This window comes from Grampus griseus (genome assembly GCF_964374135.1).
Source record: "Grampus griseus genome assembly, chromosome: 1".
Classification (NCBI taxonomy): Eukaryota; Metazoa; Chordata; class Mammalia; order Artiodactyla; family Delphinidae; genus Grampus; species Grampus griseus.
In genome coordinates, this window is record NC_139017.1 from 174,349,662 (window position 1) to 174,377,491 (window position 27,830).

At 54.4% G+C, this 27,830-nt stretch overlaps 1 protein-coding gene across 1 annotated transcript; it reads right to left on the minus strand.

Annotated features, from left to right (window-relative positions):
* Positions 1-5,520: 5,520 nt before the first annotated feature.
* DRAXIN (dorsal inhibitory axon guidance protein) lies at positions 5,521-16,972 on the minus strand (the record flags this gene model as incomplete). Its single annotated transcript, XM_082661618.1, has 6 exons — positions 16,503-16,972; positions 13,959-14,149; positions 12,523-12,634; positions 12,013-12,102; positions 10,166-10,255; positions 5,521-5,633 (listed from the first exon to the last, which is right to left on the minus strand). Exons 1-6 carry the CDS (start codon positions 16,951-16,953, stop codon positions 5,521-5,523), a joined length of 1,047 nt encoding a protein of 348 aa, XP_082517744.1. The 5' UTR covers positions 16,954-16,972.
* Between the last annotated feature and the right edge of the window lie 10,858 nt (positions 16,973-27,830).

Consider the following 27,830-nt stretch of genomic DNA (forward strand, 5'->3'; position numbering starts at 1 on the left):
CTGGATTAGGGGGGTTTCCCTGTCCCGGCTGTAGGAGCCAGTCCCTCAGTGGTGCCTGGGCATGGAGATCCCCACAGGTACACTAGGCCTTTAAGGGCTTCCCACACCTTGGTTACCCTGGCCCCCAGGAGAGTCTGGACCCTACCTTGGCTTTAGGATGCAGAGCTGCTGAGAGCCATGACATAGCCTTGCTCTGATCAGATAGGCTTAGGGGGGTCTGGTCTGCAGAGCTGGGTGGTGCTGCCTGGAGCTGCTGGCTGGAGATAAGGGACGTCTTCCCTGGTGCTAAGCCAGGCTGCCCGTCGCCAGTTCACACCCTTTCCCAAGACGGCATCTGAGCCTGCCCAGGCCTGGCCTCAGGCGGTGGTGCTTTGTTCTTCCGCGGTCTGCCCAAGCTGGCATCTGCTTGTCTCTGCAGTCTGCCTGGAATGAGCCTGCCAGCCTTGTATGTGGCCAGCCTTGGAATCTCTTTGGGACCTTAGCTGCCCCAACTCTAAAATGGGAGAGAAAAATATGAAACTCCCACCCAGGAGGTCTGGTTAAAGGACCATGATGCAGTCCAGGTGAGGGCAGAGACCCTGTCTGCCTGTTTACTGCTCAGCCCTGAGCAAATGCTCAATCCAAGGTGTGGAGTGAATGAGTAAGTAGCTGGAGAAATACCAGGCTCAGAGTCCCCTCCAAACACCCTGACGGTGCTCCCTGCCTGCACATCTCTGGAGGGGCAGAGAGAGACGACACGGCAGCTTATTAATCATCATCTCTTTATTTACAGCTCAAGAGAGCGCATGCAACACGCCATCACAGGACTACAAGGGCGTAGCACCTCCCCCCTCCCCTGCTGCCCCAACACCTTAAAGAGGAACGACAGCCCCCGCCCCCCCCCCAGGGAAGTTCCCAAGAGTCAGAAAACCCAACGACTGAGGCCCCAGGCCCAGGTGCTTCAATTCATTTCCTCTAAAAGTAAAGGCCAGTTCCAGCGCGGGAGACAGGGCCTCAGAGCCTGCGAGGTGGTCATTGCTGGTTACTAACTAGGCAAACTGGATCTCATATTTGCCAACTCACACCTGAATGCAAACCCCCCAAATCATCCAAATGTCCGTGACCGTCTGACAGTCCTGTCTCCCCCTCTGCATCCTCGGCCAATGTCTCTGAATCTTTATTGTGCACAAGCACGGCCTGGAGAACTTGTGGTTCAGCAGGTCCCGGCGGGACATTTCTGCCAAGCTCCCAGGTCTTCGTTCCTTTTCCCACAAGAATGTGGAATGGACATTGACAGTGGGGAATTGTAATAGGAAAGAGCCTTTTGTATCCTATTACAAGTTAATCACTAAAGGGATGTTGCCTATAAACTCAAATTGTACACAATGGCCCATCTCTGGGAACCCTGCTTCCCAGATAATGTGGATTAAGCTAAAATACCTTTGTTTAGCTCACAAGAAACATTCTGACCAGGCCCATCTGTGAATGACTGCAGGGAGGAAGAAATTAACACATCCCTTCTGGAGGCTGATAGGAACCAGGAAGTGTTTGACTTTACTCGCTCCCCTTTTCATATAAAAGGAGCCTGAATTCTAACTCTGGCAAGATGGTTCTTTGGGGCACGCACTCACCATCTTCTCGTTTGCTGGCTTCTCAATTAAAGTCATTAGTCCTTGCCCCAGCAACAGCAACAACAACAAAAAAGGATGGAGGGACCAGAAAGCCTCTTGCTTCCAGAAGAGGCTGCTTATCCTCCATCAGACTTAGGATTCAGAAAATACACTCCCTGCAATGGAAGCCCCTGGCTCTTCAGATTGGCAAATCCTGTCACCCCTCCCCAGCACACACCCTGTTGTCTCCCATAGGAGTGAAGGTCATCTCAAAGGTCATGGTGCACCTTTCAAGCCCATGAAACCCCCCATGAGTAGCCTAAATGGTTTGATCTTCCTGCCCCTTCCCGCCGTCTCTTCCAGCACGTATTTTTTCCCTGCTGTTCTGTTGTCTTATACACATGTTCCTTGCAGGTTGCATATATGTTCGCTGTCTCTCCAGCTGCAAAGCGGATCCCCTTCCAGGGAGCTGATGCCCACCATCTTGACATCAGATTTTATTGGATGCGTTGCATATGGCTTCAAGTAAGCATCCACTTGCTGCTTCTCAGTGGTGGAAGGGATCGTGGCTTTGGGAGGTGACTCGTGGCTCCGTGACTCCACAAGGCGCAGGTAAAGCTGTCACGTTCCCACGTGGCGTGGCTCTCACGTCCTCTGACCCTTCACTCATTCCCAGCAGGCTCAGGAGCCCCTCTTGGCATTGGCAGACAAATCCCAGAAAGGCAGCCTCATGGGAACGGTGGGTATCTCTGGGGAGTGGCTGGAAGACTCCCGCAGGAGGAATGCAGGGGTCACAGGTGACCGTCCCTGCAGCTATTGGTTTCCACTTGGCCTCCTGCTCGGCTCTGCCCGGCCCCGGGGTGGCGGGTGGGGGGTGGGGTGGGTATTTTTAGAAAGCTCCGATCTTGTTGTTATTGCAAAGCCAGTGACACCTGCAGCTCTGCCTCAGTGGCCAGAATCTGTACATGCTGCCTCGGGCTGAGTCCAGAGCAGTTTTCCAAACCTCTTTGACCCAGAACCCCATCCCCTCTCTCCTAATGGAGCATCTCACGGCCCCCGTGTTCCAGGGGACACGCCTTGGGAAAGGAGCCTGAATGGTGATCTCTGAGTATGTGACGGATTATCTCAAAAAACAGAACACCTACTAAAATCATCCTAAAAATAAATTAGCTAACACTGAGGGCTTATTACGTGCCGGACACTGTTCTAAGCATGTTACCAGGATTTTGTGTTTACATCTCACAGCACCCCTATGAAGGAAGATTTATTATCCCTATTTTACAGATAAAGAAATCAAGGCACAGAGATCTTAACTAAGTTTCCTAAGGTCACCGAGGTGGCGAGCGGTGTAGTAGGCCGTTTGTCGGCAGCTGTACCTGCGCAGTCAGCAGGGCGAGGGAAGGGTCTCGGGCCCAGTGTACATCAGAGTCACCTGGACGCTTTGCAAACGCACGAAGCCCAGAGACAACCCAGACCGATTAAACCAGCATCTTCGCAGGTGGGCTCGGGCGTTGGTACATTTGCAAGTTCCTCAGACTGTTCTAATGTGCAGCCCAGGTTGAGACCAGCAGATTAGAGCAGCGATCTGCTAACTGTGGCCCGGGGGCCAAATCCAACCCACGGCCTGTTTTTGTGTAGTCTGCAAGTTAAGAGAGGTTTTTGCATTTTAGAAAATCAAAAGAAGAAGAATGGGTCTGTGACAAGTAACAATTACATGAAATTCTGTGTCCATAAACCATTTCATCGGAACACAGCCTAAAATATTTATCTGGCCCTTTACAGTAACAGTTTGTTGAACCCTGGATTAGAAGAAATTGGCTTATGTCCCAGCAAGAGAAATTTAAGATAGACCAAGGAAGAACTTCCTGGTAGAGAGGTCTGTTAAACACACAGGGGGCTCTGGGATCCCTGACTCTGGATTTATGAGGATTCCACCCACCCTGCCTTTGCAAATGCAAAATGCAAGTAGCTAGGGCAAAGAGATAGGCCTTGACTTTCTAGCTATGGAGCTCCCTTGGTAGTCAGTGGTAGTTCTGTGGGGCCTTTCAGCTTTGTCCTGATCGGTGTTTTCCATCGTTGATGGCCCAGGGCTAGCCTAACCGCTGCCCTCCAGACAAAAGCAATTCTGGGTCCCCCGCCTGCAGCCACCCCTGCTAGGGTTCTATCACTATCTCGAATCTGCCACTCCATGTGAGGCACACAGTGTGGGCCTTGTCTGGTCTTGAACAGACAAAACTGCCAGTGGATTCAGTTTACAAACAGCCGGCTTTGATCTCTTGCAGTCCCCCTTCTCCCCAAGATTCCCATGCCCGTCGAACTTGAATAGGGCAAAAAGAGCCAGTGTATTTGGTTTCTCCTAGATCTGTCTGCTTTCCTTGGTGCCGGACCCTTGACCCCCGACTGATTTTCCCAGTGGAGTAAACAGCCCTGGCATCTTGTGGGCGTGGTCCCCCGGCTGGGGTCCAGGCCAGCAAGGACTCTGGATGGAGAAGGCTTGCAACCGTCTTTGCCCTGTACCTGAAGGTCCTGAGTGAGATGCCAGGTGGGGGGATTTAAGTGGCTCTCCTGAGGTGGTCACTAGAGTCACATCTGCTCAGAGAGGTGTTTGGGGTAGGCATCGTGAGTCTGGCCTGTGGGGAGCTGTTAGGAGAGGTGCCCCAACTCCTCAGTGGGCTCTGCTGCCAAAGTGTAGGCTGGGGGTCCTGGGATGGTCTCTGGGGGGCCTGGGAACCACTAAGACGTATGCAAAGTGGGTGCACACGGGCAATGTGCGTACTTTTTGAGTCCATGCTTGCATTAGATTCTCAAAGGACATGAACTACAAAAGCCAAAGAACCCCCCTGGGGTGGCAGCTTTCAGGCAACTCCAAAGTGCATGTCCCAGGACGGGGTGAGCGGGGCCATAGAAATAAGAGACAGCTTTACTGTCTACCCCAAACACTTCATGTCTCAGAATACCAGCTACCAGAGGGCAGGGGTCAATCTGCCCAAATCATGCCTTATAGGCAAGCAGGTGTTTAATGCACATTTTCTCTTGTTTTTTAAATGATATACCTTTGTCCAGGGAAAGAAGAGAAGAGTCGGTTATTCCAGCCTTCACCACAGTGAAAGGAACAACTAGAGAACACGTCTCTCTCACCGAAAGCCGTGGAGAACCTGAAATGCGTCCTTAGTTGTGGAGGAGCAAAGACGTGGGCCTTGGAGCTGGTCGGACCCAGGTTCAGATGCCAGATTCACCCTGACACTTCAGGACCTGGTGTTTTCAGTGGGGTCTTGGGTCCAGCAGCATTGGCATGCCCTGAAGCTTGTTAGAAATGCAGAATCGACTGAATTGGAATCTGCATTTTAACCAGATCCCTGGGGATTCTTACACAGGTGAAGGTTTGAGGAGAATTGATGTGGGACCCTGGACAAGTCATAAAACCTTGCCTCAGTTTCCTCCCCTGTAAAATGGTGATTATGCCTACTTTAAAGGGCCATGTGACAAATGAGATAATGTATGCCCTTCATTTAGCACAGTGCCTGGTACATAGGAGGTGCTTCGTACTCGTCTCCCAGGGAGTTTCCATTCTTTCCCAGCTCGAAAACCTCTTCCTTTTTAAACTTGAAACAATTGCAGTGCTGCGGTCGGAGGCTAGAGGGCGCTCTCGACATTGCCATCGCGGAGAACGCGGACACCGGGATGCGCTGGCGGTGTGGGTCTCCCATTGGCCGGGTGGTGGCTGCAGGTGTGCTGCTGCTTGGCTCCTGGGCGGGGGCAGTTCGCCCAGGGCTCCCCTCCTGGGGCTGAGTGTCCTGGGTCTGAGCCTGCAGCCTCAGTCATCTGCCTCCCCAGTTGATCTGCCACCGCGAGTTATAAACAAACTGCCCGGCTTCTCCAAGCCTCCCGCGCTCAGTCCCCTGGCCGGTAGGGAGGCGCCTCACGAGGCCCGCTAGACGTTGATGAAAGATCCCTGGTCGCCGTCGGCCGTTTCGGGCTCCACGCAGCGCCCCTTTCTCCGGGTGACCCTGCGGTTCCGGTGGAATTTGACGTAGCAGCGCAGCCCTGGGTGAAGGGAGGCAAGGGGGTCAGGGATGTGACCAGCCAGACCCCTCCGCGCCCTCTGGAACCCCCTGCATCCTCTCACCACCACCCCCTTCTTTTTTCTGTCCTACAACCAACCCATCCCCCGCAGAGCAGCCTGAATGGGCTTAAAAAAGCGAATCACAGATGGAGAAGGCAAGAGTGAACAGATGGAGCACAGGGGATATTTAGGGCCACGAAACTATTCTGTGTGATACTATAATGGGGGGTACATGTCTGCACATTTGTCAAAACGCATAGAATGTGCAACACGAAGAGTGAACCCCTAATGTAAATTATGGACTTTAGTGAATAATGTATCACTATTGGTTCATCAGTTGTAAAAAGTGCACCACACTAGAGTAGGATAATAGGGGAAACTGTGTGTTTGGGGGGCATGTGAGAACTCTGCTGTTTGGGGGGGCATGTGAGAACTCTGCTGTTTGGGGGGGTATGTGAGAACTCTGCTGTTTGGGGGGCATGTGAGAACTCTGCTGTTTGGGGGGCATGTGAGAATTCTGCTGTTTGGGGGGGCATGTGAGAACTCTGCTGTTTGGGGGGCATGTGAGAACTCTGCTGTTTGGGGGGGCATGTGAGAACTCTGCTGTTTGGGGGGGCATGTGAGAACTCTGCTGTTTGGGGGGCATGTGAGAACTCTGCTGTTTGGGGGGGCATGTGAGAACTCTGCTGTTTGGGGGGGCATGTGAGAACTCTGCTGTTTGGGGGGGCATGTGAGAACTCTGCTGTTTGGGGGGGCATGTGAGAACTCTGCTGTTTGGGGGGGCATGTGAGAACTCTGCTGTTTGGGGGGCATGTGAGAACTCTGCTGTTTGGGGGGGCATGTGAGAACTCTGCTGTTTGGGGGGGCATGTGAGAACTCTGCTGTTTGGGGGGCATGTGAGAACTCTGCTGTTTGGGGGGGCATGTGAGAACTCTGCTGTTTGGGGGGGCATGTGAGAACTCTGCTGTTTGGGGGGGCATGTGAGAACTCTGCTGTTTGGGGGGCATGTGAGAACTCTGCTGTTTGGGGGGGCATGTGAGAACTCTGCTGTTTGGGGGGCATGTGAGAACTCTGCTGTTTGGGGGGGCATGTGAGAACTCTGCTGTTTGGGGGGGCATGTGAGAACTCTGCTGTTTGGGGGGGCATGTGAGAACTCTGCTGTTTGGGGGGGCATGTGAGAACTCTGCTGTTTGGGGGGGCATGTGAGAACTCTGCATTTTTTGCACGATCTTTCTGTAAACCTAAAACTGCTCTTAAAAAATAGTCCAACATATGGGAACACATGTATAACTGATTCACTTTGTTATAAAGCAGAAACTAACACACCATTGTAAAGCAATTATACCCCAATAAAGATGTTAAAAAAAAATAGTCCATTAAAAACCTTTCGTTAAAGGGATGCAGATTCTGCCCTCCCCTATAAAACCTCCCATGACTCCCCACTGTACTCAAAAGGAGATCCAAACTTCCTACCCTGGCTTATAAGACCCTCTGGGACCTGGACCTGCCTCCTGTCTGCTCTCTTCACCTCCCACTCCCCTCCTCACTCTCTAACTCCAGCCACACCCAGTTTTCTTGCTTTTCCTCATACACCCATTCATTTTTGGCTCCAGGGCCTTTGCACTTGCTGTTCTCACAGCCAGAAATGCCTTCCTGAAGTTCTTGGCATAGCTGGCTCCTTCACAGCCTTCAGGTCTCAAAGGGACCCTCCCTGACCACCCCAATTAAAGTAGTCGTGGCCCTCCTGGCCCACCAGTGGGAGGGGTTCTGTGGCTCTATCGTAACCACATGTCAGGCATCCCCTGACATACATGGGTAGACATGTTTTTCATTTAAGGCCACAGAAGGCCACATCCTCCTGATGGGGGGTGGGAGGGTTAGGGGAAGAGATTGCTCAGTGTGGCCTGAGCAATCCCTACATTTCAGTTTAGGAGTGACCACAGGGAGACAGGAGGACATCACCTGCTTAAGATCTGCTTACGTCACTGTCAAGAGAATAAAGGAGTTGCTGTGAAGTTTGTGCTTTGGGGTCTAGAATTGACACCTGGATCGCAGCTTTCAGACCTGTGGCCACACAAAATACACTTAGGAGGGGGGCAGTGGATTATAAGCAGGAGTGGTCGGTAGCCACAGAAGCCCTTCTGGAACCCTCCGGAATCCAGGCTGGCCTAGACTGCTGGACTTCATCCCTGGAACCTGAGTTCACCTTTCTGGGATTTCTCAGAAGCCCTCAGGACTCTTGGTCCTCAGAGGGTTCCTGACAGCCTCTTCCTGGACCATCTTTAATGAGCTGTCATTTCTACTCAATTTTTTTTTTTCTGGAGCCTGAGTCTCCACGGAGGAAGCAAGAATTTTGGTGGGACCGACTGGGGTGGGAGAGACCGCGGGAAACGAGAGATGGGCTTTTGCCTGCACACATATCTTTTGGATGCCTGAAAAGCGACCCCCTCCTACCTGAGGCCCTGGGGAGGAAGGAAGGACGCCTTCCTGGGCAGAGGGGCTGGGCACCAGCTGGGTGTGTGAACTCAGTCGGGCCACGTCCCCCTCACGTGGGCAGGATGGACCTGGAGGCCCTGGCGCTATTCCGGGCTTCCTGGACCTCCGGGCCATTCTGCACCTCAGTCTCCTCCTCTGCGAAATGGGCCGCCAGCCCTGCACACGGGTAACAGAAGGCAGCTCCCCGGCATCTCCACCCCTGCCTTCCTCCATCCCCTCACCTCCCAGCTGGTCCTCTGTGTCTCCACTCCTGCCCCCAACAGTACTGCGGCCAGAGTGAGCTGTTACACTCGTAAGTCAGACCAGGTCACTCCCCTGCTTAAAACCTGCCGACACCTTCCCATTATAACTCAAAGTCCTGCACGATCCTCCCCGCCAGCTTCTCCTACTTCTCCTTCTGCCACCTTCCCCGTTGGCTACTGTGTGCCAGGCGCCCTCAAACATGCCAGCCTCATTCCTGCCTGAGGCCCTTGGCTTTACTCTGCCGCTTGCCTGGGACTCTCTCTCCCTCCCCCCACCCCTCATTTTCAGGTGGCTGGTTCTGCAGTCCGCTCCTGCCCACCCTTTCTAAAACACCTCCCAGACTGCTCACCAGGCCAGTCTGGATTATTTTCTTTACAGCCCCTATCCCTTTCTAAAGACATCTTGTCTACTTATTTGCTTATTGTCGTTCATCTCACTAGAATGGAATCCATGGGCGCAGAACTTGCTGGCTCTCTTTGCCGCTGAATCCCCAATGTCCTCATCAGAGCCCAACACATAGTAGGCACTCAATAAATATTTATTGACAGACTGGATGAATGAATAATTGGACCTAAGCAGCTTTATCGCTCTCACAGCAGATAATTTTTGAGGCTAATGTGAGAAAAAATTGGGCATGTATCTCAGAATGGTCAACAGAGGGACTGAGACCAAATCCCTTCACTCAGGAAAATGTGAGCCCTGGATGTGGGATGACACTGAGTAATTATTGCGCATTTTTGGTATTTTGTTTTTAAAAGAGCACTTATCTCTTAGATGTGTATACTGAAATATTCACAGATGAAATAGCTACACTTCCAGGAGTGGCTTCAAAATCCTATTGCAGGGACATCCCTGGCGGTCCAGTGGTTAAGACTCTGCGTTCCCACTGCAGGGGGCGCAGGTTTGATCCCTGGTCGGGGTAAGATCCCACATGCTGCGCAGCGTGGCCAAAAAAAAGATTTAAAAAATCCTATTGCAATGGGGGAAGCAGATGGGAGGGGAGACAGCACAGATTGGCCATGAGGGAGCATTACTGAAGCTGGGTGACGGGAAATGGGAGTTCATTATACTATCCTGACAACTTTAATATATGTTTGAAATTTTTCAGAATACAAAATTTAAAATGTTCTCCCACTTTTCTAGCTATGTAGGTTTGGGCAAGTGGCTTAACCTTTCTGTGCCTCAGTTTGCTCTTGGGTAAAATGGGGAGAACAATAGCTCCCTTCCTGGGATGGTTGGGAGGATTACGGAGATAATGGGTAAAGGGCTTAGCACAGAGCCGGGTACACCTGGGCCCACCTGGGCAGGAGGGCACATACCGCTCCACGTGGGAGCTCCGAGGAGTTAAAGAGGGAGCCAGCTGGGCAAGTGCATCCTTCCCTGGGACAGTGCTGGGAAATCCACCCCCCACCCCTTGTTATCACGCTTGGAATGTCTCCCCTGGGATAGAATTCCGGTATGAAAACACCAGGCTTCTCAGGTTTGATCTTATTTTAAAAGATACGCTCCTCTCTCCTCCCCTCTCCCGCCTCCAGATCATGGGAGATCATGCCAGCTTGTATTTCAAGAGGTGAGAAAAGCAAATTTGACCAACGATGCCAGGAATCGAGACTAAATGAGTTCACAGATTGTGGGCGCCGAGCAAAGCTGCCCCTGCTCGTGTCTTCAGCCCCCCGAGGGGTTCTCCCACCCCCTTCTCCGCCCACCCCAGCTTGGAGGAGAAAGGGAGGTTGCGAGGTCTCCGCACCGAGGGAGCCCCCGATGTCGGGCTCACCTTCCACACACATGCAGTCATCAAAGCATTTGTTGTTCAGGCCTCGGTTGTGGGGCGTGCAGAGGTGCTCCCGGAGGTCGCAGCAGGTCCCTGCCCACACAGCAAAAGCACACGCGGTCAGCCACGCCGAGTGGACCCTCCCTGTGCCCTGCACACGCTCCCACTGGACAAGAGATACATCATCTCCATGGTGGGGCCATCCCGGGCAGGATGGACCATCTGGTGCGCAAGGCTCCCAGCTGGAACCACTGACGAATGTCACGGCCGAGGCCCCTGGGGGTGGGCGGCAGAGACCCCAGACGCCCCAGATGGGCAATTGATTGATCATGGGAGGAGCGAGGGCGCTGTGGGATTCCCGCCCCCCCGGGTGGAACGGCTGGGGGCTGTCAGGTGTGAAGTTAGCATGGAGCTGGGAGGGGCCTCAGTGATCATGGAGCCAACGTCCTCTTTGGACAGATGGGGAAACAGAAGCCCCCGAGAGGCAGGCCCTAGGCACGGCCTCGCCCACCATGGAGCCAACTCTCAGAGCCACTGTTCAGTTGGCCCAAACTTGAGCCTTTTCTTTCTGCTCAGGGTGAAAACAATGGTTTGGAAAGAAAACAGCCTTTCAGGGAGCTGGCGGTCTGGCTTATCCGATGCCAAATGGCTTGTTGGGTTGCTGTTTTGTAGAATATTCTGGTCACTGAATTAACGAGCATCGTGGAGGTGTGCAACTCAGATGTCCCTCCGGAAGGCACTTGCCATCCATCGGCCAGGAGAGCAGTTAGCTGCCAGCCTCCAGCTGTTAACACCTGCAGGAGCCTCCTGAGCCAATGTCACACTGTTCCGGAGCAGAACGGCCCAGGCAGTCACTGGCTCAGCGGGGGTGCCAGGGCCCGGCTACCTGCCCAGCAGGGGCCTCTTCTAACAGGGAATCTTTGCTCTGGAGCTCCCCGCTGGGCTGGCAGGCGACTGCATCACAGTCTCCTGTCCATTCCTCCTTCGTTCCACTTTTATCGTTCACAGGCCTTACCCTACCCCCCACCCCCAGAAACCTCCTGCCCTTCTAACTCCCCCTTGCTATCGTCTTCTCAGAAGTTCTGACTGACCCAATCAAGGGCCAGCAGTTTAGACCATCAATCAAAACCCCAGGCCTTAGGGCTTCCCTGGTGGCGCAGTGGTTGAGAGTCCGCCTGCCGATGCAGGGGACAAGTGTTCGTGCCCCGGTCCGGGAAGATCCCACATGCCGCGGAGTGGCTGGGCCAGCGAGCCATGGCCGCTGAGCCTGCGCGTCCGGAGCCTGTGCTCCGCAACGGGAGAGGCCACAACAGTGAGAGGCCCGCGTACCACAAAACAAACAAACAAACAAAACCCCAGGCCTCTGTTTTCAGACTGTCTTAATGGGCTCAGCTGCTGGACAGGTCAGGATGTCATCAAAGTATCCCGAGAAGCCCAGCAGTGTCATGATGGGACAAGGACAGAATTAAGCCCAAAAAGACGTTAGGAGAGAGAAGTCGAGAGAAGGGTCATCATGATTTAAGGCAGCGTGGGGCAGCGGTTCAGAACCAGGCAGACTCAGGTTTGAGCCACTTCCTAGCTGTGTGACCTCGGCTGAAACACTTAGCCTCTCTGAGCCTCAATTTCCTTGCCTGAAAATGGGGAACGATAGGGTCTCTTTCTCTGGGTTGCTGTGAGGATTAAATAGAACAAAGTATGACAGCAACTCTCAGTAAAGTGGGAGCTGTGGTTGTTATTATTTACCATCCCTAAAGAGTCCTGCTCATGTGTCTGGGAACACCCGCCCCCATCCCTACGCAGGTTCCCCCAGCGCCTGGCCTAGTGCCTTGAACACGATGCTGGTTCGGTACCTGGCAGGCAGTCCTGGTGATGGTCGCAGGGCTCCCCTTCAGCTGGTGATGTTTCATTCCCATCACTGGAGAGTTTGCCCCGGTGTTTCTCTGGGGAAAACAGGATCTGTGGTCAGAGGCTGAGGCCCAGCAGGGCAGAGAGATTAAGCACAGAACACCAGGGCGAGAGCGCTCACACCGCCACTCCCAGTGTGGCTTGGATAAGACACAATACCTCTCTCTGCCTCAGTTTTCTCTTCTCTAAAGTGGGATCAACAGCAGAACAGACCTAACTTTTTTTTTTTTTTTTTTTAAGGTTAAGTGAGTAGCTACGTGGAAAGCGTTTGCCGTGCGATGAGCACTTGAGAGCAGCAAGTCCATTTCAGTTGTCCGTGCCATTATAGACTCCAGGCCCCCTATCCCACCTTGGACATATGTAGGTCAGGCTGGGGTCACCGAGGCCCCTACCCCAATGGATGGTGGGAGAGGGGAGGGAGCCCAGCAAGGGGGTGGCGGGGTGGGTAGACATACCTTTCTTCTTCGTAGACGGCCAGACCTCAGGCTTTAAGTCTTCATAATCGGTCCAGTCAAACAAGGCCATGTCCAGTGTGGGCATCACCTCCCCGTCGGGCCTGGGATGAGCCTGCAGAAGGGGGTAGAGCGGAGGGAGCTTGAAGAGCCCAACAGGTGAAAGAAGAAACATGGGGCCCCAGGACCAGAGAGCAAAGGAGGGGCTCCTCAGAGGCCAGCTCACCCTGTGCTGGACAGCCTGCAATCCCAGCCCGGGGGCATCGAGAGGGCCGCCCAGAGCAGCCACCCCCAATGTGGGACGGCGCCTACAGGCAGCTGATGTCGTCGGGCAAGTGGTCCACCAGGCCCTCTGGGGGAGGCGGGGGAGGCAGCTGTGTCCGCTCAGGAGGAAGCCCAGCTCCTCGTTCCCCTGCCCCTTCTCCCCCCTGCAGACGTCACCAGCTCTCTGTGGCACTGTTGAGGCCACGGCCGTGGCTCAGTTCCACTCACAGCCCTGGCCACAGTAGGATGTGAACCCACCTTCAAGGGCTGGGTTCTCAACACATGGGCCTCAGGGGCCCTGCGACAGCACGGGTAACCATGAATTCGTCGGAAATGGCCCACAGTCTTATCAGAATCTCAGGGGGGTGTAAGACCCAGAAAGAGAATAAGAAAGATCTACTGCTAAAAAAAAGTTTTATTTCTTCTACACATATATTTATTTTTGATCATTTTTAATGATTTTATTTTGAAACAAATTCCAAAGCCCCAGAAGAGGTGCAGTGATGCACCTCACGTTAATTGCAACAAGTACCCTCCCTCTAGACTCACCAATGGTCGGTGTATTTGCCACGTTTGCTGGCCTGCTCCCTCTCTGTGTATCTTTTTGTTTCTGTTCTTGTTTTCTTTGTCTGTGCCACGCGGCATGTGGGACCTTAGTTCCCCGACCGGGGATCGAACCCACACCCCCTGCAGTGGAAGCGCGGAGTCTTAACCACTGGACCTCCAGGGAAGTCCCTTCCATATATCCTTTTTAAAGGTCTGAAGCAGATGGGTCAAAGTGTTAACTAAAGCTTGTTAATTCTGGATCATGGGGACATGGTTTTAAAGATTATCATTCTCTGTACTTTTCAGCACGTATGAAATTCTTCCCCAAAGGCCCTGCCCTTCCAGATGCAGAGACCAGTGTGCTGAGCCGACACTTGCTTCCTTGGCATTCCCTAGAGTGAGCCCCCAGGACCACTGCCTGGACAGTGGCAGCCCTCCCTGGCCAGTGGGCCCACTGGCCTGAGCTGGGCTGGACGGGCATCGGGAGACCTGGATTCCATCCAGCCCCGCCGGCCTGGACCAGCTCCTTCCTGCCACTGTGCCTCAGTCTCCCTAAATGTACTAAGAGGGCTTTGCATGACATCATCTCAAGGACCCTTCCATCTCCGAGGCCGCCCCGGGCCCCTTACCTGGGGCCACAGGGATGTGACGGGCAGGATCAGGGACTCTTCTGTGGCAGGTGCTGCCTTAAAGGTGGTGAGGTAGAGTATGGTGGGGGCCAGGCTGGTGGAGGATTCCTCCATCGCGGCATCTGGGGCCTGGTCTTCTGACAGCTCCACCTTCTTCATCAGGGAGCTGGGACCTCTGACCAAGGCTCGGCCTGAGACAAGGAGCAGGAAACACAGCAACTGTATCTGCTTGCCACCCACCACCCCGTATCGGCCCACAGCTGGACCCACATTTCCTGCTGCGAACAGGGGGGCGGCAGGAACCATATGACAAGCTATTGGCTCAGCCGACATCGCTGCTGCCCACCCTCCTGCGGGGGTGGAAGCAGGAGTCTGGGGGCAGGACGAGGAGGGGAAGTCTTGGATGAATTTGCAGTGTTGCTGGGGAGATGGCCCAGGATTCTTGCTCTAAAGCAATATTCCAGCAAGTTGCAGCCAGCAGTGTAAGTGCAACGAATGGAACTTAGTAGGATTAACCATGGAAGGCTTCCTGGAGGAGAGTAAGTTTGAGTAGGGGATGAGGCCGAGAGGCATTGCAGGGAGGCAAAGGCTTTTGAGAAGGCTGGGAGGTGAGAGCTCCCTACGTGGTGATAATGACCGTTTTATTGAGTACATGCTGTGTGTGCTGGGACCATGTTGTACGCTGGGTCCTGCTTTACAAGCACTATTTCACCTAACCTTTGCAGGAGCTCTGGCAGGGAGGTACTCTTTCAGCCTCATCTACAGGGAAGGAAACTGAAGCACAGAGAAGTTAGGCAACTTGCCTGAGAGCACACAGCTAGTGAGTATCAAAGTCTGAATTCGAACCCAGGTCCATTTGTTGCAAAACCAATACTTTTAACCACTGAAGCTGCCTTCCAAGATATGTGGGCAGGATGGGGTCGGATGAGTGTGAGGGGGGAGAGTGTGCAGGGTTGGGGGGTGGTCGGGAACCAGGGGGCTTCGAGAAAAGCTAGAGGCCCCATGCTCATCCTTGCCTCTTTTTCTCAGGCAAGATCTGACTTTAAGGTTGGTTGGGTCAGTTGGGGCCTCCCCACCATCCAGAGATGAACCCCAGAGAGTAGGAAGAGGACTTGGGGACCACTGAATCTGCTCTATTCATTTTACAGAAGGAAACGGAGGCCCCATCAGGCTGAGACCTTACAGCTGGTCAGCAGGCCTGGGCCTGGACTCCAGACCTCCACTCACCCACTCTCGTGGGAGCGCCCGGCTGGTCCACGGGAGCTGGGGCTGGAGCTGGGCTGGGCTGAGTCCACGCCCCGTGTATGCCTGCTTGCTTGCTGTCAAGGCTGTCACTGCCCCCACCCCACCTGACACGTGATCCCCAGGGGCGGGAGGCTGAGAGTCTAAGCTGGGCAAACTCCCCTGTGTTCTGTCCACCTGGGGGGTCTCAGCGGGCCTGGAAGGGAAGCAAGTCCCAGCTGTTTGCAGGAGAACCACCACCCCCCTCCTGCAAAGCCCCCCGCCCCCATCCATGCCTGTGGCACTCGGTCTGCCCCTAGAGGCAGTCATGTCACACGTAGAGACTTGGAAGCCGAGGTTGCCTGCCTGGGCTCTGGCCAGGGGAGACTGGGGAGGAGCCTGCTGGGTGGGGCTGCTGGGACACGTTTGTCCTGGGGAGGCTGGGACCAGTGGGTGGTTCGGCTCACAGGGGATTTGGGAACGTGGAGGGAACTTAAAGGAAGGTCAGAAAGACGAGGAAGAAACCCCATCAAACAAACAGAGCAGAGGCAGGAGAAATAAGGACGTGACCGCTCTCCTTGGTCAGCCGTGTCCAGGTCGGAGGACGCGACTCAGCACTGAGAGAAAACTGAGAATTAACTAGTAACAACCACTGCCCATTGCCCCTGCCACGTGCCAGACACCATTCTGGGTGCTTCAGATAGCAAGCCGGCTCTGAATCTACCCTGAGGGCAGAAGGGGCCATGACACTCACTTTGCAGAAACTGAGGCACAGAAAGATGACTTGCCAGTAAGTAGTGGAGCCAGAATCAGACCTGGGGCAGATCTGGCTTCAGAGTCTAAGCTCTCGGCCTCTGCTCTGTGCCTCGGAGTTGATTAAGTGATGTGCTTGGAGGGCACCGAACTGTCCCATCTCTATTCAGGACTTACAGTAGGATGGATTTAGGTCAGATACGAGGTAGAACTTCCTGATTTAGGAGGACGATCTACTGATAAGACTGAGCTCCTATGGCCACATGTCCTTCTCTTCCTCCCATGCTCTACGCCCAGGCCTTTCCCAGCGTCCACTTCTTACCAGATCCCTCTGACTTCAGTGAGACCCCTCCCTTCCTCTGGGGGTCCACTACCTGTCCCCTTTGGGGACCCTGGATGTCCTCCCAGGGACCTCACACCATTGACACCGCCGCCCCCCACTTTCCCCCCCTCCCCCGCCTCCCTGTCCTGTCCCTGAAGTCCCCTTGGCCCTTTGGATCTGATCCCTCTCCCCCACTCCCCCTCCCCCTTTCGTTGCAGGGCCCCACCCCCTCGAAGACCTCCAGCTACCTCTGTGCAGTTTCAACCTCTCCTTACGTCTCTTGTGCTCCCTGCCTCGTTTCTTCACCCTCTCTGACCCTGGAGACCGGCTCTGCTTCTCGGGGTAGGGCAGTGTCAGCCCCAGGAGCAGATCCTTGTCCTGCAGCAGGCCTGCAGGACTCTGCCCAGGCAGCAGCCCCCCTGCCCCTGGCAGCCTGGAGGCCTGCCTGGTGGTGGCAACCACAGCCCCATCCTGGGCCCGGCCAGGTGTGCCTGGGTCACGCTCCTTCTTGCCCAGGCCCTGCCGGCGGTGGTGGCTGGTCTGGGGCGTCCACAGTGCTGGGCCCGGGAGGTCGATGTGATTCTCCGGGAGGTTCCGAGCAGAGCTTCCGGGTCCCAGGGAGACTGCCAGGCTCAGCTCCAGTAGCAGGAGGAGGGCGAGGAACAGCATGGGGGCAACGTGGGTGGTGGGCCCAGCCATGGGCGTTTCCCTGCAAGAAAAGCAGGACTCTAAGGGGGCAGCCCTCCTCCTCCTGCACGGCCCGGCTCCCCAGTCCCCTCACCCCCACTATTATAGCCTAGTGTTCCTCAACAGGGATGGAGGGGGACTTGGCCCCCTCACCCCTCCAGGTGACATTTGGCAACATCTGGAGACATTTTTGGTGGTCAAAGCTAGGCAGCACCACTGATTTTACTGGGTGGAGGCCAGGGATGCGGCTAAACACCCTACAATGCTCAGGACTCCCCCGTGACAGGGAATCACTGGCCCAGAGAGACCCCAGCGCTGAAGCTGAGAAGCCCTGGTTCCAATAGTTGAAGAAGTTCCCAGGTTCCAGATCAGTCTAGATTCCTCTTTCTCTACAAACCTCTGCCTTTGGCTAAGTTCCCCGGAATGAGCTGAGTCCCTCCAAGCTCAGAAATAGGCCGACAGTCCCAGAGACTTGCCTCAAAGCCTACATTCAAACAGATGGAATAATAGCACGTGAGCACGTGCTGTAAGCAAGAATCGTGTTCAGCGCTTGGTGTGAATTTCTATCCCTTGGTCCTTTCACCGAGTCTCTGAAGTAACGCCTCTTCTTTTCTGAAGTGGAAATAAAGGCTCAGAGAGGCTGTCACACGGAGTACGTAGCATTTATGCAACTGCTAGGCCTGTGCTCTGAGCTCCCACGTGCTGTCCCAGGACAGCCCAGGCCTTGCCTTTTCTTTTCCTCCAAGCTCCAGGCAGGTTCTGACAAGGCAGGCGCTGTCCCTGCTGGGGCTGGGGAGCTTTGGAGGCTGGACTCTGACCCTGCAGGGTGGGGTGAGCTACCTCTGACCTACACTGGGGACAGCCCGTCTTTCTGCACCAGAAGTGGTGTCTCCTCAGGGGACCTCACTGCTCCCCCCTCTGCGCCAGAGGAAGAGTTGGAACCCCCAGATGCTCCAGGAGCACTTGGAGCTAAGGCTCAGGAGCCTTGTGGCTGGGGGACAATGGGAGTGTCCCACCCCCTGGGGCCCCTCCCCCATAGCCCTCCCCCCTACACCAACCTCACTGCATCCGGCTGAGCCAGGCACCAGGTTAGCCAGGCTGATGGAATTTTCATGGCCTCCCTGGGCCCCCTGCATATTCCATTAGGTTCACAAAGGTGCTTACACAACCGTCTCCTTGTGATTTGTGGCCTTGTAATTGCCCAGGGCTGAGGAAAGGCTGGTGGCCTGGGGATGACTGCTGGCTCCCTCCCTCCAGCCCCCTCAGGTCCTGCAGCCCCCGCACTGGCCATCCCACCCCAGGTTCACCGTTAGCCAACGCTGAGTGAGGGGCCCTTGAAGTGGCTGGGGAGGACAGGCTGACCCACCCTGGGAAGAGCGAGGGGTCTGGGGGAGGGAAGCGGCTCCTCCCCAGCTCGCCTGGTCACCAGCCTCCTGTTATCCTGCTGTTCTATCATCCCCCAACTGGCGTTAGTGGTCCCCCGGGAGGTGCGGGCCTCTACTGCCCTGGGCTCTGCCCCACCAGCCTCAGCCCCAGCCTTTCCATAATGAGGGCCCGGGGGGCCGGCGCTCAGGCAAGGCCTGCACTCCTGCGGCAGCCAGGTGGGAGGAGGAGGGGCCCTTCGAGAGGCCTGTCAGTCAAGCATTGTTCTGCCCCCGGGGACCCCTCAAACCCTATTTCCAGGCCTCAGGCAGATGCCAGGCTGCACTGAACAGACTCCACCTCCTCTCCCTGTGGCTGAGAAAGGCTGAGTCTGTGTTGGATGCTACCCTGACCCAGCCCCGCCCTTCTGTCCTGCGGGGACATCACATCGATAACCTGGGAGAAACCCACAGAACACCATCAACAGGGGACCTTTGGGACACTGGCCTGGTGAACAGAATCCCTCCACCTTGAGAGTAGAGAGGAGCAAGGTGGGACACCCAGAAAGTGCAGGCAGGGGCTTCCCTGGTGGCGCAGTGGTTGAGAGTCCGCCTGCCGGTGCAGGGGACGCGGGTTCGTGCCCCAGTCTGGGAGGATCCCACATGCCGCAGAGCGGCTGGGCCCGTAAGCCGTGGCCGCTGAGCCTGCGCGTCTGGAGCCTGTGCTCCGCAACGGGAGAGGCCACAACAGTGAGAGGACCGCGCACCGCAAAAACAAACAAACAAACAAACAAAAAAACCAGATCTGTTGTGGCTACACAACACTAAGAATGTACTAATGCCACTGAATTATAAAATGGTTAATTTTATATTATGTGAATTTCATCTCAATTTTAAAAAACATAGAGGGGGCTTCCCTGGTGGCGCAGTGGTTGAGAGTCCGCCTGCCGATGCAGGGGACGCGGGTTCGTGCCCCGGTCCGGGAAGATCCCACATGCCGCGGAGCGGCTGGGCCCGTGAGCCATGGCCACTGAGCCTGCGTGTCCGGAGCCTGTGCTCTGCAACAGGAGAGGCCACAGCAGTGAGAGACCCGCGTACCGCCAAAAAAAAAAAAAAAAAAAAGTGCAGGCAAGGGACCAGATGAGGCTTGGCAGAGGGGTGAGGGGTGGGCAGCCCCACAGCGTGTATGGGCAGCGTGCTGTCCCTGTGGACACACATGAGGCCGATCAGTGACCCCGAGCCAGCCTCTGAGCTCGGTGACCAGCCTCGGCACTAGTCCCAGAGGACAGCTCCTCCCCTGCAGAGCCAGGAGCTGAAGCCCAGCCCCATCCCAACCCTACACCCCCATGCATCACGACCCCACCCATACTTGCCATCTCTCCCAATGAAGTCCTCTCACCAAGCCCTTGCCAGTGGCCATGGGTCTGTTCATCATACCCAGGAACTCCAACTTCAGTGCCATCTTTGTTCCCTCCCACCCTTTGCACCCCACAAATCATGTACGCAGCCAGCCTGGGGCAGGGAGCGGGGATTTCAGCGTGCGGGCTGAAGCATCTGACAGGCCATCCCTCTCCTGGATGGATATCAGCCCGTCCAGCCCCCGGACCCAGCCCACACTGCTGCCAAAGTGCTCTGATCCTGACCCTCTCCTGCCCCAAACTGTCCATGGCTCCCTATCCCTTTCCCATTTAACCACAGACTCCCACTTGGGTACTCAAGATCTCGTATAATGTGGGCCCAACCTAACTTTGCAGCCCTGACTTCTATTTCCTCCCCGTCACAGCCAATAGAGACTATGCCCTGGGCCTCGAGCACCTCCCATCTTTCCTGTCTCTCTCTTCTCGCTGAGGCTGTTCCCTCTGCCCGGAACAGCCTCTCCTCTTCACCCTCATCTCTGTCTCTGTGGAACTCCTGCCCATCCTCTGGGACTCGTCCCAAATGTCCCTTCTGGCAGAAAACTCCCCCCTCAGGGCTCCCACACAGCTCTGCCTAGCTCATTTCCTGCTGGGGCAATCAGCCTTTTTTAAAGTCCCCGACTAGGAACCTCCCTGCTGGTCCAGAGGTTAAGGCTCCACGCTCCCAATGCAGCGGGCCCGGGTTCGATCCCTGGTCGGGGAACTAGATCTCACGTGCCACAGACAAAAGATCCCGCTCGCCGCAACTAAAGATCCCGCTCGTCGCAACTAAAGATCCCGCTCGCCGCAACTAAAGATCCCGCACGCCGCAACTAAGACCCGGCGCAGCCAGATAAGTAAATAAATATTAGAATAAATAAATGAAGTCCCTGAGAAGATCTGGGAAGATCCCTTTCCCCTCTGTCCCTGTCAGATTTACAAGACCCTGCAAATAACAGGCACTGACAACTACGTATCGGGATGGAATCAAACTGACACCCGAGCAGAAGATCGTAAAGAGTTCCCAGGGAGGGTGTGCGTGTGCGTGTTTGTGTGTGCGACAGAGAGAGAGAGAAGGAGGCAACTAAGTGAGGGCTGGGGATGCCAGCACCTCTTTGCCCTGAAGACCGCATGGAACCCTGTCCCCAAGCCCACAGCATTTGTACTTGAATCTTGGCACATTCCAGCAGCCAAGATGCCAGCCTGGCAAAGAGCCACTCGGGGAACACGGGCTGCTAGAGAAGCCGCACTGAGGATGCACAGCGATGCGGGCTCCAATCCACTCTGCCCGTCTGGAAGCCAGCTGGAGGCGGCCTCCCAGAGCACCAAGCAGCCGGGAGACAAGGGGCAGCAGGTGCCCCGCGTGCCCCACCCCCATCAGCCTGGGATGGTTCTGCCCAAGGTTTGCGCATAAAGCCTGCTCTTCTGGGCCTGGGTCGCTTTCCCCCAGGATTGGGGACACTCAACAGCTTTCAGTCACCCGGGACAAGAGAACCATCCACAGCCCCGAGACAGCCGTCTCACAACAGAGATCTACTAGTGACTCCTTAAAAACTAAACTGAACAAGAGCACTCGTCATCATAGGAGCTGCCACTCCCTGAGCGGTTGCAAAGCCCAGGCTCTTACAAGCCTACTTCATCCGTTTCTTATTGCATCCTCTCAATTGCCCTGCACAGGGCAGGTTGTTCTCCATTATTTTTAAAATGAGGAAACCCAGGCTCTGGGAGGGTAACCCACAAACACAAGGTGACAGCACTGGTGAGTGACAAAGCCCCCACCTCAAGGCCTGGGTTCTCTCTGCACCCCATCGCCCGTCCACTGAGCTTCGTCGGGGGTCGCCTACCTCCCCCACGTAACTTCCTGCCATTGCTGTGAGTGCAGTCAGGGCCCCGGAGCGGGGACCGGGCAGCTGGGAAGAGGAAACTGACAAAGGAGGGGAAAGGGGCTTGTCTCGCGCCCTTATCCTGTCCCCATACTGTGCAGAGTTGAACTGCCGGCGTGGTCTCCATCCAGAAGCCTGCGGGGAGGCAGTGTTAATGCAAATGAGGGCAGCTGATGGAGCCCGGAGCTCGCTTTGATTCCTGAGCCCCCTCCCCCCTCCCCACAACAGCCTTGCATTTGGGGGCCGGGCGACTAGGGGAGCTCCTGCCCACCTGCCTGGCAGACAACAGTGAGGCCTGAATTCCTCCTTTACTGATCAGCTCACCCGATGCCTGATGGGCTGGACGGGAGAAGGGGGCGGGTAGGGGGGTGGGAGGTGGGAGCAGTGCTGGCTGAAGGGGGTCCGATGGGAATCCTGGGCCAGGAATATCAGTGATGCTCTGATGGAGCCTAGGGATTACGACGCTCAGTCCAGGCTGTAAGCCAGACAACCACCCCCCCCCCCCGGGAGAACTTGGCCGTCAACCCCCCTCCCTGACCCTGCGTCTCCTTCTCGCGTGTGAAAGTGACGCATTTGAGCCACCATATTTGGTGGAGATGTTTCAGGGGTTCTCTAAGCATTTGATTCTAACCTCACTTTTAAAAAATATTTGTTAAGTTATTTTGAAAACTGTAGGTAAAAACAACAGACACTCTCAAATGCGTCCTCTACACACTTTTAACTCGGGCACATCCCCACAATAACCTGGCCTCCTCCCGGGTCACTGCAGAGTGTTCCAGGGATGCGAGGTGAGCAGTTTAAAAGAACTGTTGCCATTTGCAGCTACTTATTGACATGTTCCAGGATTTTCTGGACACCAACGACCAAAGCCTGTTAGAGGCTCGGTCTCATATCGACAAATGCAACTGACATCCATAGCCTGCTTTTATACCATTGAAGACAGCTTCTTTTTTCTCTTTGACTTACTGTAAAATGGGCAATACTGTACATTGGGGGCATAACAGTGGTCACACGGCATCTCCATGGAGGAGAAGCTGAAGAGTCTGACGGCATGTAGGGCTTGAAACTGTATCTGCACGAAACGGAAAACGTTTTGGTTTGGGGAAGAGATTATTGGTGGTGTTGGTGAGGTGCTACACCGCTCATAAAATGCTGCCTTTATTGATTTTATATGTTGGGATTATGGATAAGATTTCATGGGAAATGATTCGTACTGCGCAAAAAATAATGGGGGGGGGCACTAGGGGAAGACCACTGGATCACTGGGTTAGATTAGATGGTCTCGAGGGCTCGGTCTGCCAAGGCAGACTAGGAATTTATGATCTATAGTGACAAGACTCCTCCATCTGTCTGTCTATCCAACTGACAGCCCCCTGTGGGGAGGGATGACACATCATATCCTCCAGGTTCTGGAGTGAGCCCCCAGGGACCAGGGACAGGTATTGGGAAGTAGCATGAACTCAGAGGACATATTTGTGAATGTTCAAAGACAAAGCGTGGGAATGCCCTGGCGGTCCAGTGGTTAGGACTCTGCGCCTTCACTGCCGAGGGCACAGGTTCAATCCCTTGTCGGGGAAGTAAGATCCCGCAAGCAGCTCGGCCAAAAAAAAAAAAAAGACAAAACACAGCCATGCGTGATGATAACAAGCCCATTCCTGGGCCGTCCCTCCCTCTCACTCGCTTTTGGAGGAGCTCTGCCTTGCTTTGTTCACCTCTCTAACCGTGACTGACCCCCAGCACCCAGATGAAACCCTAACCCACCGAGCCGCTGGGACGGGCATCCTGAGGCCAGTACAGGGGTCTCTGGGATGACTGGGACACTTCTGTCTTTCAAAGGCTCTTCAGAAAGGGGTGCACAGTGCTGGGGGTCAGGGATCTGAACAGGAAGGGGCCCTGATTCCTGCCACACCCCTGGCCACAGCTCAGGTCTTGAAAGGACCCTCCACATGGAAACATCCTAACCCTCTTTAGCTCATAAGAAACTGGAAGGTAGCTGCCTTCTGCTAAACCTGGACCAGAAGGGACTTCCACCCCTGAGAGGCCAAGAAACATCTCCAAGGGGATCTTGCTCCCTTAAGAGAACCCAGCCTTCCTCTGGGGCAATCTGGGAGCCAGTATTCTTAGCCACAGGTGATGAGCTCTCCCAGCTCATGGGGGAAGTGGGTCTGGAGTTTTGTGGCCTGCTGGGCATCTCTGGGGACCCTGACACTAAGGGCTGAATTCTGTCCTTCACAGTAGCTGCCTCAGGCCAGACTGGGCTCTGTGTAGGTGCCCCCTTATCACAGAACTCTTGCCACATTCCCTGCCATGTTTCCAGTAACACAAACATCCTTCGGTGCTGCTGTCTGCCCAGGCCCCAGCTTATCGTCCAAACATCCTCCACTTCGTGGTCAGAAGAACAAATCGGACACTAGCTTTCCTGCTTAAAACTCTTCAATGGACATTTCTGCAACTCATACAGCAGACAAGAGATTAACTCCTTAATATATAAAGAACTCTCACTCCACTCTCATCCCTGGGAGCCCTGGGGGCAGTGTTTGTATGCCCAGAACCCCAGGTCAGTAGTGCTTAGGACAGATTTTGTGAGATGCAGGAATTCTCTCTGATTTTGTTTCCATACGGCCGTGAAGACTTCAGGAATGCTCTAACTTGTAATGATCTGCCTGACTCTTCCCTCTGGCACCCCCTCATGACTTGACTGGACACTTCCTGGAATGCCTGGAATCAGACAATGGAGGTGGCCATCCCCAGGTACCCTCTTCTGCTCTTAGACCAGTGGACAGTGGGGCCACCTGGTAGTCAGCTCCACAAACCTGGAACTCCAGTTGGGGTCTTAGAGCATCTAAGACAGCAGGTTCCTGTCTTCTTTAGGGGGAGTGGATTCCCCCAGGGCTGGAAAATGAGTAGTTGTAATTGTTCAATCAAAATAGTTATGTCCCATAATTCAAAAAGAGTCATGTACCACAATGTTCATTGCAGCTCTATTTACAATAGCCAGGGCATGGAAGCAACCTAAGTGTCCATCGATAGATGGATGGATAAAGAAGATGTGGCACATATATACAATGGAATATTACTCAGCCATAAAAAGAAACGAAATTGAGTTATTTGTAGTGAGGTGGATGGACTTAGAGACTGTCATACAGAATGAAGTAAGTCAGAAAGAGAAAAACAAATACCGTATGCTAACGCATATATATGGAATCTAAAAAAAGAAAAAAAAAGGTTCTGAAGAACCTAGGGGCAGGACAGGAATAAAGACGCAGACGTAAAGAATGGACTTGAGGACACAGGGAGAGGGAAGGGTAAGCTGGGACGAAGTGAGAGAGTGGCATGGACATATATACACTACCAAATGTAAAACAGATACCTAGTGGGAAGCAGCCGCATAGCACAGGGAGATTAGCTCGGTGCTTTGTGACCACCTAGAGGGGTGGGATAGGGAGGGAGGGAGGGAGACGCAAGAGGGAGGAGATATGGGGATGTATGTACATGTATAGCTGATTCACTTTGTTATACAGCAGAAACTAACACACCATTGTAAAGCAATTATATTCCAATAAAGATGTTAAAAAAAACAAAAAACAAAAATGGTTATGTCCTCAATGACAGTGGGGGAGAGGAGGGGGATCCTAAATTCTTGGGCTGGGCTCTTCCCAAGTCAATTTGGGACTAGATTCTGTCTCCCGAGCCCCTCCCACGATCCTCCCACCATCACACCTCATCATGAGTCATAATTTCCCTGTCTGTGAAATGGGATTATTAGCCTGTCATGAGATTTGACTATTTAGGAAATGAGGACTTCTGTGTGATTGGGGAAGGGGAGGTTTCCAGGTATGGAAGGAGCTCAGGCAGTGTAGGTGGGATGGAAGGCAGCAAAGATGAGCTTCCTGGAAGGGGGGAGGGGAGATAAGAGTTGAAACATCTGCCCTGTGGGGTACTCATCGGTGGATTGGCCTTGACAGTCCTGAGCTAGTCCCTACCCATCTCCCCTGCCGCCCTGAGGCTCTGTGCCCCCAAAGTGCCACCTGTCCAATAGGAAGGGGCCTCTCAGCCCCCCCTAGGCCTCAGAACAGCCAGAGCCCCACCTACCCCTCCACATGCCTTTGTGCCAACCTGGCCTCACACAGAGAACTCTGCCTCTTGACCCGTGGAGCCCCAGGGTGGAGACTGCCAGGGACAGTGAACCAGGTAGTCACTACTTGCTGAGCTCCTCTGGGTGCAGGACCTGGATGCCATGCAAGGGAAACTGCTCTAGTCTGAAGACCTTGTCCCTGCTTCTGGAAATTGCCAGTCTGATTGGGGACAATAGCCCTGGCCCTGGGGAGCTCCCACTGTAACAGGGAAGATCTAGGTCTTGCCTTGGAGGACTCTTAGACTGATGAGACGCGGCTCCTGTCCTCAGGGAGCTCTCAGTCTGAGCAAGAAAAGCAGCCCCTGCCCCAGGAAGCCTCCAGTGTAACAGGGGAGACCCTGTTGCCGCCCTTAGGGATTTCCCAGTCTGAAAAGGGAGACACAGCTCTGGCCTTGGACGTTCCCAGAACATGGGGAAAACATACACTTCGCTGGAGGGAGCTTCTATTCTGTGGGCAAAGACACAGTCCTTGCCCTCCAGGTGTCCCCACTCTGACCTGGCAGGGAGGCCACAGACCTAATGAAAGATTGAGGCACAGATGTAATTATTATTGATTCAAACACAAAATTGTCAGCCCAAATCCATTAAGCTGAGCCATGGGAGAGCACCCCCTGACCAGAGCACAAAGAGCTGTGTGACCTTGGGCAAGTCACTTGACCTCTCTGAGCCTCGGTTTCCTCTCCTGTAAAATGCTGGAGGTTGCGAGAATGAGGGGAGGCAAAGGTATACAGAGTGAGTGGTACCCAGTAAGAGTGCAATAAACAGTAGCTGTTGTTATTATGAGGAGGGGAAAGAGCGGGAGTGGGGCTTGGGGGTGGGTTCCTGGAAGTGTTTGTGCATCTGTGCCTGCGTGTGCATGGGGGCAGGCACAGGTGGCCACGTCCTCAGTGCTCGGTGGGGTGATGGATGGCTTCGGTGGGGCAGGTCAACACAGGCCCAGGCCAGCCTGGAGGGGACCATTGTCTTAGCAAATGAGGTTTGCCTTTCCGCAGGGGCAACACCATCTGCTTTTATTATTTCCAACAGCAGCCTCGGGAATTCCCACCCCCCTGAGGCCTCACACCTCAAAAAAACTGAGGTAGGGCTGTTGTTTTGGGGGGAGGGAGTGGAGTCCTACCTCCTGCTACATTACAGGTACTCGCCACCCCTCCTCCTCTCCTAAGCCATCCTCCTGGCCCCCTATTCTCCAAATGTCATTATCTTGGTTCCCAGACAATTTGGTCGCACCCATCACTTAATCGAGTGACAGAATGCCCACTGTCAGTGCTGGCAGAGGTCAGGGTGGAGTAGAAAGACACCTGGAGTCAGACAAGCCTGGGTGTGAATCCTGGCTCCAGCATTCAATAGCGGTGTGACCCTGGGCAAGTCAATTCACCTCTCCAGGCTTCAATCCCACATCTGAAAAATGAATGTTTGCTTGGGTGTCATTTATAGGGTATCAACTACTCTAGGCTTAGAACTTTATATATTATCTAGTTTATAATTCAGCCCATTGAAGTGGACAATACTTTCCAGGTAATAACAATGGTAACAATGGTTCAACATGGGGACAAAGATTTGAAGGATTTGCTCAAGGTTACACAGTAGAGTGAGTGGTAGAGCTGGGATTTGAACCTGTGGCCACCTGACTCCAAAGGCAGACTCTTTGACCACGCCTCATGCTAACTCGGTAACTAATACGAGTACTGACGCTGTGACTTTCAGGGATGACACGTGGTGGGGGCCTTAACCCAGAGCCTGGCACAGAGGGGGCCCCTAAAAACTTGAGGTCTGCAATTACTTTATCCCAACTGCTCTGGATTGTAGCACCGGTACCCCTACACTCACTCAGGGGTGTGTCCCAGACGGTCAATGCCAGGCCATGGTGTTGCGGGGTGCGAGGCCGCCAAAGCTGGGAACTGGTATGAGGGGGGCAGGGCCTCTAGTGGCAGGGTCCTTCCTGGGGAGGCCTGTGTTCCATTGGCTACGGTGGCCCACGTGAGAGGAAGGGCTGGGGTAGGACAAGCAGAGGGCCTGGAACAGCAAGAGAGGCGGATGGCACCTGAATGGGCCAGTGGAGAGATGTCAGTATGACACCTTCCCACCCCAGGAACATGCCCAGCTCGTGCTCTTCCCA